This window comes from Mirounga leonina, unplaced genomic scaffold, assembly GCF_011800145.1.
Source record: "Mirounga leonina isolate KUSES-001 unplaced genomic scaffold, KU_Mleo_1.0 Mir_175, whole genome shotgun sequence".
In the NCBI taxonomy this organism is placed as follows: domain Eukaryota; kingdom Metazoa; phylum Chordata; class Mammalia; order Carnivora; family Phocidae; genus Mirounga; species Mirounga leonina.
In genome coordinates, this window is record NW_023270453.1 from 503,510 (window position 1) to 519,892 (window position 16,383).

The following is a 16,383-nucleotide window of genomic DNA, read 5'->3' on the forward strand; positions in this document are numbered from 1 at the left end:
TGATTTGAGGCATGTAATCATAATCTTGAGCTGTCAGCAGGGAGCAGTCGGCTTCCAGGTTTCAAGTCCATGAAACAGGTAGCGTGGGTTAGGGAAAAGAACATCTCCTGGGAGCAAGGAGGCTGGTCTGAGTCTTGGATGTTCAGTGACTGATGCTGTGGCTCCCTCCAGTCGCTTATTTCTGGTGGGTCTCAGTTTTCTCATCTGTGAAATGAGGGAGAAGGACGTGATGTTCGCTGAGGCCCTCCCAGCTGTCAACTCTCTGAATCTGTTATTAAGTCATCTCGAGTAGATGACAGTCACTGAGGTTCTTGTATACAATATTGACATGTTCCCTTTGCAAGGTGGCGGCTTTCATACATTGGAGTATGGCGGAATTGATCTTAAGTGGCTTTCTGTTGATTAAAAACAAGAAGTTTTCATACATGGTTTTTAACAGGACTACAAACCCGTATCAAGATGGAAAAAATCCCAAAACACATAAGACTCTGAGAAGTGTTCAGAATGCTTGGGTATTTAAAAAAAATGCACAGGGGACCGTAATGGTTACTAAATCATGACATTTTCAGGAGAGACCTAGAGGATGGGTAGCAAGAATGAGCTAATTAAATTGACCTTTACATTTCGTCCACCCTTCTGAAGGCCCCACTAATCCCGGACCTCCCACTGCGGAAATAAGCATCTTCAGTGTAGACTTTCAGACGAGTGGGGAGGAAGGATGGCACCATTAATCCCTTTCTTAAGGGAAATGACAATAAATTTCCAATTAGAAGTGTAAGAAGGCCACTGAAGAGTGAGCTTCATCTCTCATGATCTTCCTCTATTTCCTGCGGAGGGCTGACTTGGCATCAGAGCTGCAAACACTGCTGTTGAGTTTGGGGACAGGGTGTTGTAAGATCAGCCACGTATTTGGCTGTGCAGAATGGAAATAGTAAAAATAAGTTCCCTCACCAAGAGCCAAGAGAGCCAAGCAAAAATGGACTAAATTGTCATACTGTTACTTGTCCTCCATCTTGCCCTAGAGCTTCAGGTTTTGTCAGAGAGTTCATTTTTTTCCCCAGCTCCCCAGCAAGCTTAGGAGCATCCTAAGAAGCAACATTTGCTGGCTGTAAGGTGTCCACTGCACTGGACCAAGCAGAGCATGCCTACAATGTCCCTTCACTTGCCCAGAGACAGCCCAGGGTCTACAGCTAGCACAGTTGGTCGCCTTAGGGACCTCCAAGAGGAAAGTTTAAAAGTTTGGTCCTGTCACACATGCCTGTGTACTGTAGGAGTGTGTTTATAAGAAATGTCCAGAATAGGCAAATCTGTAAGACGGTGGATAGTGGTTTCCTGCTTGGAGGGTAGGGGTCGGAATGGGAGAGACTGCTAATGGGTACGGGTTTCTTTTTGAGGTGATGAAAATGTTCTAAAATTCATTGTGGGGATGGTTAACTCTGTATATATACTAAAAACCATTGAACTGCACACTTTAAAGAGGTGAATTGTATGGTATGTGAGTTATAGCTCAGTAAAGCTATTAAGGAAGAAGAATGCGGTTTAAGCTTAGTTTTTATTCAATATGTGATTTTAATTTTCCTCCACTATTGATTTTGGCTGCCTTTTTCTTGAGGGTAGGGTGGTATGATAACAGTATTCCCATTTAGAACGAATGAATTTGAGGAATTACATAGTTTATAATACGAAATGAATGAATGGCCAATGAATACAGCATGTATTTTGCAGTTAGTCTACATTTGTGATTAGATTTTTTCCCCCTAAACTAAGAGCGAATCATTGTCCATTTCCTGTGTCTCTACAAACTAACAGCAGTAACTATTACTGAGTATTAATTAGTAGAGCAAGAAGGAAACCTAGAGATGTGAAGTCCACCTTTCTTTGCAGATACTCAGGTAACAGGGTGGGGGGGGCCCTTAACTTCTAACTCGCTCTGTTTCTGCCATACATGCTGGGACCTAGAGCCTGTGAGAGACTTTTCTGGGCAGTGGAGGTAGCAAGACACTGTGTCAATGTCTATTCATCCATATTTTAAATGTTGAATTGAGTCTTTTAGAGCACTGCATCGAACGGGATTGTGGATATCACGGTAACTCAGTCAGCGTGTTACACAGATGACTTCCCAGACCGTCAGTTCCAAGGTTGCTTTTCCAAATGTCCATCCCTCTCCTCAGGCCCTCATCTTTAGGCGGCACCCACTCACCCTCCCTTATTCTTGCTTCTCCCTCGAGGTAACAGAGGCCCGCACATTGAGCTCCCCTGACTTTCCCTCCCCTGTGCCTTCAAATTCATCGGCGTCTTCATCCAGCCTACTTTCCTCCCCTCCTCCGCCTCCTCCCCGTCCTCCTCCTCCTCAGAAAGGAGTCACCCAGCTCTCCCAGCTGCCTTCCCCTGTGCTTTTTATTTCTTTAGAGACTTGTCCCACCGCCTTTCCCCTTTGATGGAGGTAAGCGGGAGGCCAAGGACAGAAGGAAGACCTTGTGGGTTAGGAATTTTTGACTTGAAAGTTCTTTATAAAGTGTTTTAAATTCTTTTGTAAAAATAGAAGTGGTTGTTAAGGAGGGCTATAGGAAATAACCTGCAAAGGGAAATGGACAGTGTGTGGCTCTCGATTTTCAGTGGATACAAACCAGAGGCTTGGCCAGGGTGGGGGACGAGAGGAATCAAGAGCAAACCGGAAGAAGCTTATTCTGTAAGTCCTTCTTCATTTTTAACTTCCTGGCCTGCAGACTCATCTGTCCATATTGATCTGCACTTCTAAATCTCTTCCGAGTTGAAATTCGCTATTTATAATAACAGCTATCATTTATTGAGTATTACTGTATTCCAGGCACTATTTTAAAACTTTATATTCCTCTAATTTAACTCCCAGACTTTTGACTAGTATTATTATTATCCTCGTCACTATTTCTATAGATAGGGAAACTGCAGCACAAAGAGCTTAAATTAACTTGCCCAAATTCATAGTCTTGATTTTTAAAGTTCCCGTGTCCGATGCCCTGTTATGCTGTCCCCCAGCTTCACCATCTTCCCTGTTTGGAACTTGAGAGGTCATCAGGCCTCTGCTTATGGCAATATGAACCTGAGAAAATATGAGTAAACTAAATAGAAGTATGAACAATCTAAACATAGAGAGATGGTTCCGATGTCCAGAACATTCTGATGAGCGTGTACTTAGTGGGTTTGTGAGTGTGTTCTCTTCTGATGGCTTCTAGACTTGGGAAGATGTATGAGGACATTTCAGAAGGCCAGTGGACATTTCATATATTGAATACCCTGGATTGCCTTTAAATTGTGTTGTGACTTTGACCCCAGATATCCAGAGAGCACTTTGTTTTGCACGTTCACACTTTTGAACTGAGAGGTTCGGAATCCCAGATTTTGAATTTTTAAAATGGCAACTTATTTCAGAATATATAGCTTTGTCCATGACAAAGAATCTGTTTTCTTTTCTTTTCTCTTCTCTTTTTTCTTCTCTTTTCTTTTCTTTCTTTCAGGAGTCTGTTTTCTAATGAGGGAATGAGAGTAGAGCTCCACACTCCAGGTAGATTTCATTGGGTAATTTTACCTGGCAGCTTTCTCATACACACAGACAGGTAGGTAATGGTGAACATTCCTGAGAGTAAATATTTTACTTTGGAAATGGGAATCACCTTGAAGATGACTAAACCGTCCCTATAAGCAGTGCTTTTTAGACCTTTGGTTAGATCAGATTTTCATCTCAGACTGGGTCTTTTAAATCAGATGGTTAAGATGAGAAGGAATTTTTTTTTTTAAAGGGTGCCTTCAGCTGGACCTTCTTTCTTCCATGCAGATCTTGTCCTAACTTGCAGATTTTGTCTTAACTTCTTTTTCTCTTTCTTTCCTTTCTTTCCTTTCTTCCTCTCTTGCCAGTTTAGCATTGTGGAGAGTCACCCAGCATTTCACATTCCCAGAGTAAAGGATTACTTGTTTCAGCCTTGGCCTTCTTTGCCAAGAAAACCCTTACAGTTTTAAGCAGGGAAAAACAGAGGATAGGACAGTCTTTAAAGATAGAAGCCAGTCACCAAAAGAGAATGAAAACCTCCAGCAATTCTCAGGTCATGTGAACTAATTAAAACGGACACAACGTACTATGCCACATGGTCAGAAATGTGAAGAATTCTTAGGATTGACACCATCACCCCGTGCACAGGACTGTCAGAAGAATAAAGTGCTAGGCAGCTCTCAGCCCTGTCTGTGCCAGACAGATTGTCTGACTCTAAGCCCAGCCCTCAACCACACATACTTTCCCTGTCCTGAAGCCTTGTTCCACAAACATACATCAGGCTCAGCTCTGGCCTTGAGAGAAGACAGCTCCTAATCCTACCTGCCTCAAGTCAAGTAATGAACAGTCCGAGAATGAGTCAGAATGGATTTGTACACATGTTAATAAAAGTGTAAAAAAAAAAGAGGACTTTGGGCTGCATTAACATTGAAACTGTTACTGATGATTTATTTTTACTTGGCAAGAGTGAAAACATAAAGACAGTTTTGATTTTGTGCCAAGTTCACTCAGGCTCTAAATTGTGATTAGAAGGTGTTTGTCACCACAGAAGACTGTATCAGCTGTCCCATCGCTAATGCCCACCAGACTCTTGAGCCCAGGAGGGAGGCAGGAATGGCGGGAAGGATGGAGGCTGCCTGCTCTGGGTGACACCCCTGCAAGGCCCTCCACGAACATTGTCCCACCCAGGTGTTCAAGCACTGAGGCAAGCAAGTCATTTCCATTCTCTGGGATTCTGTTTTATTACCTTTAAATTGAATGGTTTGGAATAATCTCCAAGGTTGCTTTCAACTGTCATGCTCTTGGATTATGAGCATTATTTACACATAGAGGGACCCTTTTGGGGCTCCCGAAGATCCCTCCCAAGCTCTGCTTTTCTCAAGCCTTCCTCCTCCTGACCTCCGAAACTCGCCAACTGTCCTGTATGATACTATGGTTCATTTTTCCTTTGTGACAGAGCAGAGCACACTGAAGAATTTCAGTATTCAGTTTTGCTACATAGCAGACTGTATGGAGGCCACTTGGTAACTCCTTTCAATACATGGCCCCGACATCCTTCCCTCAGCTCATTTTCTCTGTCCTGCCGAAATTGTCCTGAGAATATCTGGAATCTATAAAGTGTTATTTTCATGCTGCCCTAAGAACTATTGCCATCTTCTTTTTAACCATGGCCCAGATATCCTAAACCATCATGATGCCTCTGCCGAGGTGATGGTCGTATCTTTCTGACTGAACTTCTGTCGGGAAGCAGACTGAGGTGATTCTGCAGTTCCTGGAGCCGTGCGCTGTGCCTTCGAGTAAACACATTCTTAGAGTTATAAAAGGTCTGTGGTAGAGCTCTCCTTCAGCTCACCCTCTGCCCTGGTTTATTCTCCATCACTTTACAGACACAGAAACTGAGGCTCAGAGAGGCTAAATCCAAGGGTTGAAGAGTGGCAGACCATGTGCCCTGCTGCCTACACACACACACAGACACACACACACACACACTTCTACCTTATTTCAAAGACCACAGAAAGTCTATGATTGTGATGTTAAGTAATGGCAAAAGTTAAGTCTTCGAAAACTGCCCTTTTTGGTTTCCTCAGAGGAAGCTTTCGGCAGGAGCCTGCATATTACTTGACTCCATTGTACTCCACAGTTTGGTTATCTTCAAGTGGGAAAATGCACCTGGCCTTTCCTATCTCAGAGGAATGTTGTGAAAATAAAGACGAAATAATGAGTTGGATTTTTCCAGGCCTTAGGGTCATTCCAAGGATTGTGCATTTTGTGTAAAATAGCGTTTACTCTTCTGATCTTCTGCTTGTCTAAGGCTTTCAGTAAATTTGATTCATATCTTTTTATGTTCATAGTGATAAAGGAACTTTCTTAATTTTCACAAAACTTCACGATTATTTGAAAACTAAGAGCCTTAAAAAAAATCCTTACCCACGCTGGAGATAGACACTGTTGGGTCTACTCATGTGATTATTGAAAAACTGAGTTGAGGCAGAACCAAGATTAGAATTTGTAAAGTGTTATAACCAGGATTAAGACACGGACAATATGCTAATGCAGAGTCTAGAATAAATGATTATCAATATATTTGAAACTAAAGGGGAAGACAAAGAATTTGAAAGGATGTAGCATCTGAGCTAAAGAGCCACTACTTATTTGATGAGTCATTTCTAGCCCTTTGGAAACCCATACATTGCCTTGTACCTATCATTATTAAACATTTCTCTAGTGAATTAATACAGTGAATGCAACAAAGTCTTCTTTTTCCCTATAAAGCTTCCCATTTTGGGGTACCTGTGTGGCTCAGTCAGTTGAGCATCCAACTCTTGGTTTCTGTTTGGGTCATGATCTCGAGGTCTCTGCGCTGAGCACAGAATCTTTCTCCCTCTGCTCTTCCCTCTCTATATCGCTCTCTCAAATAAATAAATAAATAAATAAAATCCTTAAAAAAAATAAAATAAAGTTTCCCATTTTTTTTTTTTAAGATTTTATTTATTTGCGAGAGAGAGAATGAGAGACAGAGAGCACGAGAGGGAAGAGGGCAGAGGGAGAAGCAGACTCCCTGCAGAGCAGGGAGCCCGATGCGGGACTCGATCCCGGGACTCCAGGATCATGACCTGAGCTGAAGGCAGTTGCTTAACCAACTGAGCCACCCAGGCGCCCAAAGTTTCCCATTTTAACCAAACCAGAACTAGACAGAATATAGTGGGAAAGGTGTTCATGCAGGTAAGTGTGTAATTATGACATACTTAATGCACTGGACTTGACACACTCTGCACAGACAAAGCACATCATAGCCACAGTTCAGCAGACCCTTGATTCTCACCTGGGAGACAGACCTACCGTGACTCTATCAGCATCATCTGCTTCTTCAGATGCCCCCGCCCACACCTGCGGAGTCAGAATCTGCATTTCAGTGTCATCCCCCAGGGTGGTTTGGTGGCTCATTAAAGTTTGAGAGCACTTACTGTGCAGCTTTCAATTTTATTCTCTCCCGTTGGTCTGTGATCGAATGTTAGACTTTAATATCTGATATTAATGAATATGTTGCTGTCATTCTGTCCTTTGCTGAACACAGGTATTCTTTATTACGTGCCCCGCCCCCTTCCAAAAAGAAGTTATTTGGAATAATTTTTTGCAGGTTAATGTGTGGGAGGGAAATGTAAGACCATTAGCCCATGGCAATGATTGGTTTTTTTTGTTTGTTTGTTTTTGGCTAGTGTTTAAAACCCCAAGAGGGGAAATTCACTTTGATTTTCTTCCTTTTTCTTCTTAGTAGGAAGTAGTGCAAAGGAGAATTTTTTTGAGGGGGAAAAAAAAAAAACCAATGCCATGGAGAATTAGACTCTCACGAATATGGCCATTTCTGTCCTGAAAATTATTTTCATCCTTCTCAGTCTATCTAATGGATTTCAGTTGTCTCAAGAATAATTTAACACTGCCAATTCCTGCTCTTTAACCTCATTGGAAGTTATATCGATTTTTTTTCTTCTCCCAGTTTCCTAATAACCTAAGGAAAGCAAATTCAGTTCACTGGCAGCTTTCACCCTGCACTTGACAGGTGCGCCTGGCAGCACTCTGATCAAGATGCGCTGTCGCGGGATGCGGCAGTGGGCGATAGCCGTGCCGGGGTGCGTCCTGGGAGCTAAGAATGCGCTCGCCGGCCCCTCCCTCAGCACCAGAAGGACCTCCCTGAGTTACTGCCCCTGCAACATAGTTGTACTTCATAGGGCTCTTCCTGTCGGATTTCATCTAGAAAGGAAGGAAAGGATAAAGAGGCTTGACTATACCAGACAGAAAGGAACTCTTTCATTGAAAATCCATGATGCAGGGATAATCACCTGCCTCTCTGAAGACATCTGTGTCCCCTTTAGTGGACATTCAGTGGGGCTTTTGAACATAATTTGATTCAGAAGAAAATTTAAGCTCTTGTCCAACCCAGTCCCACATTTAGAGAGGAAGTTGGAGAGGGAAGGTGTCTTTGCCTTTGAATCCCTCCTACACAACCCACTGGGGCCAGGCAGGGCAGGCAGGTCAGTACTGAGGAACAGAGGCATCAGGGGTGAGGTCCAGACTTCTGAGATGCTGGAGGTTATCCTAGTAGTCTGAGTGACCAGAGTAAGAACGTGGGAGGAAGGGGGAGAGGTTTCTTGGAGGCTAAGAAAATGAGAGATTCAAACAGGAGAGTCACAAATGAGAAAAGGGTAGATGTTAGGGTGGACTTACCTACCTGGAGTGTCGATAGCGGGAGCCAGATACTAGAAATGAAATGATGCTACCAGAGCCCCTGCTCAGAGCCCCTCCTCGTCCACCCTCCAGGAGCTAAGTTGTTCTCAAAAATGGCTGAAGGGGGGTGGAAGATGGACCAAATCCGAGTCTTGTGAGGAGCTAGTTTAGAATACAGCTGCTCAGGCCCCTCTCAAGGCATGCGGCAGACAGCGTAGTTTTGAGCGGCTTACTAGTTGATAACTGGGGCTCTGAGCCAGCCACACCGGAGATGTGACTCCAGAGCTTCCCCTTACTAGTCGTGGGACCTTTGCCCAGTGATCAACTCTCTCTTGTCCCCATCTCCTCATCTGTAAAACTATGATGATATTAATAGTAACCACTTCATGGGTGTGGTATCAGAATTAGGAGAAATATTTCCTGCTTGCTGTTTGGCAGAATACCTGTCCTATAGGGAAACCACTCGGGGAATGTAAAAAAAATTTTTTCATCACTGGAACCTAATTTGATTCAGAAGAAAATTTGAGCTCTTGTCCAGCTCATAAAAGAAAAAGGTGAACAAAATAACTTTGATTGTAATTCTAGGCATTAGCCTACTCTGAGGACATTAGAAGCATAGTATATATCCAGTCTGTTTTCATTTCATTTGAAGGACTAGCAATTTGAGTTATGACGAATATATAATGTTGTCATCCTACTTATACCAGTTTGTTCCAAACGTAAATGTGTTTGGAAAACTTGTGAGGACAACACATGATCTGGAAATCAGAAGGCCGTGCCTCTAACCGGTCTTTTCCCTCCTCCCCCCACCTTATCCCGACCGGAAGAATTCCTTGACCAGGAGCGCACCCCTTCCCAACGATTCCCAGGCGCGCAGTGGGGCTCGATTCCACACTTCCTATGACAAAAGATACATCATCAAGACCATCACGAGTGAAGATGTGGCCGAAATGCACAACATCCTGAAGAAATACCACCAGGTAATTTTTCTCTATTTGAAACTCTTGAGAAAGTTAACATTCACTATGAATTATGACCAAGGCCAAAGATATAGTTAGAAAATGACGAGAACACATTTGACAGAAAAATCTCCTCTAGCTGGGTTTATTAACATTCCTGTGGCCAGATTACTGATAGTTAACATTTAGGAATTCTTGTACTATGAAGGTCAGTAGTTATTTATATAACACTTTTCATGTAAATACTCTTCTGCATAATAATTTTGATGATTACCATTCTGAATTTTAAGTCACTCAGTTGAAGATTTAGCAATGTTTCAGAAGTGTTTCAACCATGCCAGAAGTTAGGTGTTGACCTCTTGGGTATTTATCCATTTACGCCTCCAAATCCTATCCTGCTTTCTCTGTCTCATCCTGTCCTGGCCCCAGAGAGATCCACCCTACTCTGAGAAAATTAGCCAATTTTAGAAAATTGGTGTTTGTCTACTTCCTGCCTCCTTTTCGCCCCTCAGTGTTCTCCTTTCATAATCCCCTGGGAATAAAATGAAACTACTGTTGGGAGCAGTGATCTCTCTCTCTTTCCCTCCCTTCCTGTCTCCCTCTCCCTTTCCCTCTCTCTCCCTCAATCTCAATAAATTCCAACCCAAGTGTGCCTGGTAGAGCGCATGCACCCAGGTCCCAGCTGGAGCTGTAAGAGGCCTTACCTACTGTGACGTGAGAGCATGAAGTCCGGTGTCAGACATTCCTGGGTTCAAATCCCAGCCCTTGTCACCTTCTAACCATGTGACTTCTGGACTTCGGAGCCTCTGTTTCTTCATTTAGACAATGGAGGTAATAACAACACCTGACTCTGAGTTCTGAAGGTTAAGCGGGAGAGAGCACAGCAGGTGCTCAGCGCAGAGTCTGCCACGCCCTGGCGGCTCGGTATACGCCAACTGTCATCGTCGGGTTACCCGGTGTCCTGAGAAATTGTGGTCTTTGGCATGAATATGGCCATTGCTTGCAACATCATGGCAGTCATCTTCAGAACTGGTGTCTGGCTACATGCCAACACACACACACACATTTGCTTTTAGACTCCTGCTGCGTTTTTTGACCTATATAGCTCCAGATCCTCCTCACAGGTAAAGATTGGCTGTCACAGAGGATATTCAGAATAAAGTGCTGAGGGCCCCGCTTGTACGAACCGAAGGATTCTGAAACATTAAGTCTCAGCCTCTCAAAGTGACTACTTTGCAGGCAGTGCTCGTTTGGATTTGTGAGCTCTGAGATGTCTGTTTAAAAGTCAGCTTCCCTACTTTATGGTCACGCATGATGCTCTGACATCATGGATTATTTCTTGGCAGTTGCTTTTTCTTCCCGTCTCTGCAAATATGATTGATTGTATTTTGCTTGCAGTGAAATTTATTAAAAATCTTTGAGCTCTATTCTGTTTCTGGAAACTGGGAACTTTTCCTAATTTATTCTCTAAAAACATTAGTCAGCCTCTCAATTTATTGAATATCTAAAAAGTCTTTTGTAACATCTCTTCCTTTTGAAATTTGTTCTGTAGCACTTACATTGTTGCCTAATACAAAGGACATTTTAAGATGCCAGGATAGTATGGGTAAGGGTGAAAACACCAAGGCACAGTCTTCTGAATGAATCGAATTACAAAATGGGACTTTTAACTATTCACCTTTTAAATTGTCTACTATTTCATTTCTCCCCCTCTGGAACTTAATGTCATACTTAGACATTCTTTTTATTCTTTCTTTAAAGTACCTCAGAACATTCAAAGCAAAGTGATACCTCAGTGACTGATGAAAACATATTATTCTGATACGTGGCTACAATACCGTTCTAATAAAATGTGACATGCAATTCAAACATCAACTTCCTGATGACAACTTTGAGTACAGAATTTTTTTGACTTCCCAGAAATCACTGTTTGAAATGTTTCTCTGGGGTAGTCACTGTAACCTCGCATGCAGATTTGACATGTCATCAGTATTCCATGAAATACACTGGGGATCAAAATAAATCTATTGACGTGCTTCCGGGGCTTACCCAGTGCTAAAGATTGCCTTTTGTTCCACTGCTCGAAAACAATTACTTTTCTTGGTATGTTCTTTACCCAGAAAAGTCTGTTATCCAACATCTAGCTTTTTCTTTCTTCTTAAAAATAGTATTTTAAATCTAATCTAAAGTGTCTTAATGATTGAGAATTGCCACTATTAATACAATTTATTTCAAGGGCATTAAGTTGAAAGCCAGGAGACCTAGATCCTGGCTTTTTAAGAAATGGCTGCTTAGGTGATCTCGAAGCTCAGTTTCCCCATCGATGTTTCATTCATTCATTCATTCATTCATTCATTCATTCATTCATTCATTCAGGGATTTACCCTGACCTAATTCCAGAAAGGATATCAGGTGGCCTTCAAAGAAGTTTGAAACACAAGACAGAATAAATGGGAAGAGAGGGAAGGAGAGGGTGAAGACACAAAATGGAGCCTGGGATGAGCTGAAAACGTCATGCCAGGATGCCAGCATGCCTGCTTGCACGAGGGCCGGGAGTTTGAGTTTCCTAGGAACCAAAGTTGAAAGAGAAACCTGAGCAAGTCCATTACACAGCTGCTGTGCCTGAAGATACCAATGAATCGGTTGATCGGGAGGACTGGAACTGTTCTTAGTCCTAAGATCAGACAGAGTTGTCTTGGTCTAAGGAGTACCCCACAGAGAGGACATGTGACACAATCAGCGTCATCCTTGCAAACGCCCATGCAACACAGAATTTCACAGAACTTGAAAAGAAACTCATCAACGCAGGCTGCTGAAACCACACTGACACACAGTTACACTTAGCCACCGCGGTTGTGCAAGGGAGGATGCAGTTTGCCCGGGCTTCCTGACCCTCTGCCAGCCCGGCTTCCTCCAGGCAGGATTTGAATGTTCTTCTCGCCACTCCTTTCACAGGCCACCTTCACACAGGGTGCTGGTGATGTGACATGGTGGCGAGCTCAGCCTTGTCCATCCCCAGGTGTAGCTGTTGCACGCAATTGGACACAGGCCTCATCATCTGTGATCCAGAAGAGATCTCTCCAGGCTTTGTGGTTCTCTGGTCTAGTCAGTGGTGCTCACGGGCATTTGCGATGCATATCAGGCCTTTCTTCCAACTTTATGTAGGCCTGGGCCAATTCGAGGATTTATGTGGAGTCTTACAAATTTTTGTCTTCTGCTTCAGCGGCAACTATCAGTTCTTCTATTTCATCTTGCTTTTTGTTGCTTTTACCTTCTGATGTGCTGTGCTTCTGAACTGCCTGGTCTGGACAAGCAGAGAGACTTGGTCCAACTGCCTGTCAGTGGGTGGGACTGGCTCTCAGAGAGGGTGTCTCCCGAGGAGCAAATGGCTGGACTTGCCGACAGCTGTGTTATCCCGTGGCCCTTTGGCTTCCCTTTTCTGTTCTCTTTGCTTTCATTGTTTTCTGTTTTGATGGACCATATCCAGAGCTGCAGCTATAGTCTGGAAGGTTAAAATCACCATGAGGCCAGTCTCTGGAGAAGTGGAACATTGCTAGATGTTTAAATAAATTCTTCTGGGACTAAGCTTCTGATGAGCCAACCTCACCAGTGACATGGTGTGGTAGGTGATTCAGACCTCATACTCGAGCTGTCTGCTGCAGTTCGCCCCTGACCAGCTATGTGACCTTGGGCAAGTTACCTAACCACTCTACGCCTGCTTCTCTGTCTATAAAATTTGGATAATAGTACCTCCTTCATTGGGTATTGTGCTAATTAGGTGAATTCATATTTACAACCTGCCCAGCTTGGTGTATGGTAAGTGCTCTATCAATGATTGAATAAGATAAAGCCCATTCTTCTACTTAGTTTCCTACCTCCCAGTGTTGAAATCATTAACCCTGTCAATCCACTAGGGGGCCCAGTTTCTAGTATCGTTTGGCACTGTTACAGAATTACGAAGATTCAAACCATGAGGAGTTAGAATTTTCCCCAAGCCCCCGCGTCTTGCCTTAGTCTTTACTTGCAGCCCAAATCCTGCCCTAATTTCCACTCAGCATCATCTCTCAGACCAATGGAGAATTTCTATTAAGCAAAGCAAACATTTATAAGTCTCTTTTACTTTATTTGGTTTTCTCTTTGTTATGTTTGGGAAAATAACCTAAAGTTTTGGTGTCAATACCATTTTCTTTAAATTTCTGTTAGGCTAGAACAAACTTGGGTCTTGTAAATGATGATTATCAACCAGTGTCAGAAGAGCATTTGAAAAGCAAACAATAGTCAAGAACCTGCTGGAATATCTTACTTCTCTTAAAATGACCGATTTTTTTTTCCCACTGGCCTGAAATCATTGGGAGTTCTGACATCATGTAGTATCAGCTTTAACTGAAATTCAGGGTCAGTGTTAGTAAAACTTTGTAAGTTTTAGGAGAGGGGAACAAGTTACTGTATACATCGTTAAGAAAGGCCTAAGAATGTATCATTAAGAATATCTTTTAAGGTTTTGAAATACAGCGTTTAAATTTACTTCTTTCTTATTTCAAAATGACTGAAATGATAAATCGATAAGGTTGATAAAGTAACCCCAAAATCCCTTTTTATCCTTTGCATTGGGAAACAACTAGTAACTTGAACCAAATCTGGATGTCATGCCTGAACATCTGAATTCCTTGTTAAATAAGCTAGCTAGTACCTCACAGCTCAGTAGAGGATGTTAGAGTGAATCTTTGACTTTTTTGGACCCTCCTTGGAGTACATCTTTTTATCCTCCCATGAGGGACAGTGGTGTTGGTGTCATCATTCAACGAATGAGCCACAGTAGAAGAAAGCTCAAAAAATAGACACTGCAATAGCTTAAAACAGTTGGGTGTTGTGCAGAATGAGAAAAAGTTACATACTGCATCAGTGCTTCTCATACTTCGATTGTAGAGACAACACCCAAGCCCCATGCAGAAACACGCGATTCTCACTCAGTAGGTCTGGGGTGGCCCAAGATGCTGCGTCTCTAACCTGCTCCCAGGTGACACTGATGAAGCTTGTTAGATGGCAAGGCACTATCTACTTTCTAGAGCTAGAGAAACACTCTGAGTCAGCTCTTGGGTTTTTGATCCCCTATCTGGAGGAGAGGTCAATTAAGATTTGCAAAGTAGGTTAAAGTTTCAAGTCCAGGAGTACCCTGGAACTCTGCTCCTACAGCTGAGCTCCCAACAGGGCCTCTGCCCTCAGAAGCTGCAGACACATTTCTTGGCATCTCTTCGTCTCTTCGTAGAAACATCAGGAAGGCCTTTACCATCTCTCGGGTCCCCAGGGAGCGCCCTGCTGAGCTCCACTTTTCAGGCAGGGAGTGGCCGCTTGTTAATGGGGTGATTGGAGCCCTCAGTTCCCATCGTCCTACCCATTCATCCTCAGGCTTCTGGGGAGCTGCCCAGCCCGTTCACCAACACCCGCTGCCCGCAGCAGATTTCCTCCAGTTTCTGGAAATTCTGTCATCCTTCTCTCTTTATACACCGTCTGTCTCCTCTCATCTCTCCAACAGCTAGAGTGTTCTCATTCTGGCCTTCATGGCTCTTCACTCCTCTTTCCCATTTTCCATCTCCAGACATCCCTGCTTGCGAGATTCTGGGGAAATTCCTCAGCTCTGCCAGTCCCGGTTCTCTCTTCCACTGTCCTGTTCTGTTGTCTCACCTGTCCAGTGGGTTTTTATTTCAATAATTACATTTTTCCTTGTAGAAGTTCCATTTTTAAAAATCTGCCAGTTCATTTCTGATAGTTTCTTGTGTTAAGTTCATCTCTGAAATTGCATCCTTTATTTTTTAAATGTTTTATGCAAGACTGTTCAAACTCTATTTCTGATGGTCCTAACCTCTGCAATTTCTGGGAACCTGAATTTGTTGTCTCATGGGCCTGCTGCCTCTCCGTCAGAGTGACCTTCCCAAGCAGAAGCCCCCAGTCTGGGGTCAAGACATTGACTAGGGATCAAATCTATCTACGTAGGGTAGGATTGGGCAGAAGGGGAAATCAGATCACAATGCAGGCCAGCCAAGCTGCAGCCAACTGGTGGGGTGCTCTTGAGTCCTCCCCACCACCCACCCCAGAAGCTCCCACGTTTGGCCAGAGTGACCGGGAGGCAGACCTGGAAGAAGCTGCCAGCAAGGCTGTGGACTGCACGCCACAGCTGGGCGGGAAGGTCTTCTCCAAAGGCAGCCATACTTGCCTCCTTGTGTTTGATGGTCTTGTTGAGCTCATCGCCTCTTCTCCAGCGGGCCTCAAGCTGACTTTAGGAAAGGTGTTGTCCCGAGAGTTTTATCTGTGCTGAAGAAAATGAGTGGAGAGCACAACGTGTTTCTGTCGGAATCTAGCACCTCCCAGCTCCCTGCCTCTCCTGCCACCCAGGCCAGCTTCTCTGGCCCCAGCTCCTCCCCCTGTCCTGGCTCGCTGGCACACCTGCTTAAACCTTTGGCTCCCGACCCCAGGCACGGGCCACGGGGGGCGCAGCTTCTGACTGGAGGGCAAGGGGCTGGTTCTGGAACCCACCTTCTTTGACCAGCTAAAGCCTCCCATCGGGTGCGGGTCTAGTGGAGGCTGCGGGCCTCTCAGATCTCCTTAGGGTGATGTTGGAGTAGCAATTCTGCATTTTCACTGTGGTCAATGAATAAATGTTATCTGCACTTACGATAGAGTAGTTCTTACAAAGTCATTTCATCTTTAATAACCTTGGTGTTTCTGGGTCTTAATCATGTGTAACAAACAAGAAGAGCATCAGTGTTTTCCTTAAGGTATATTCTATATTTTCTGCATTATCTCAGTACTAGGAGTGTTTGTAAACACTATGGAGGAATGTTCCTTTCAAATCTGATTTTATCAATTTTAAGAAAAGCAGTAGTTTTGTGTCTATATTAGCTTAAATGTAGTCATCCTTACATTCTTTTTTCACCTCAAAACTGTTTGAAAAGGTTGACGGAAAATAAACAGTTTGTAAAAAAAAAAAAAAACTGTTTGAAACCAAAATAAACTCTATTAAATGATACTTAAAGACCATTTTCCCAAAACATTAATTCAAGCTAAGTTTGGATTTATTTATTTGTTTGGTCATTCTAAAACAAAGCAATCCTTAATTTCAGACTATCTTTCCTTTCCTTTCCCTTTCCCTTTCCCTTTCCCTTTCCCTTTCCCTTTCCCTTT

General features: G+C 43.4%; 1 protein-coding gene across 1 annotated transcript in view; it reads left to right on the forward strand.

Moving 5' to 3' along the window:
* PIP4K2A (phosphatidylinositol-5-phosphate 4-kinase type 2 alpha) overlaps positions 1-16,383 on the forward strand; it is a 170,984-nt gene that overhangs the window by 113,415 nt on the left and 41,186 nt on the right. The window contains exon 4 of the mRNA XM_035021493.1: positions 9,073-9,225. Coding sequence (XP_034877384.1) covers positions 9,073-9,225 — 153 coding nt within the window. The remainder of the gene's footprint in view (positions 1-9,072; positions 9,226-16,383) is intronic.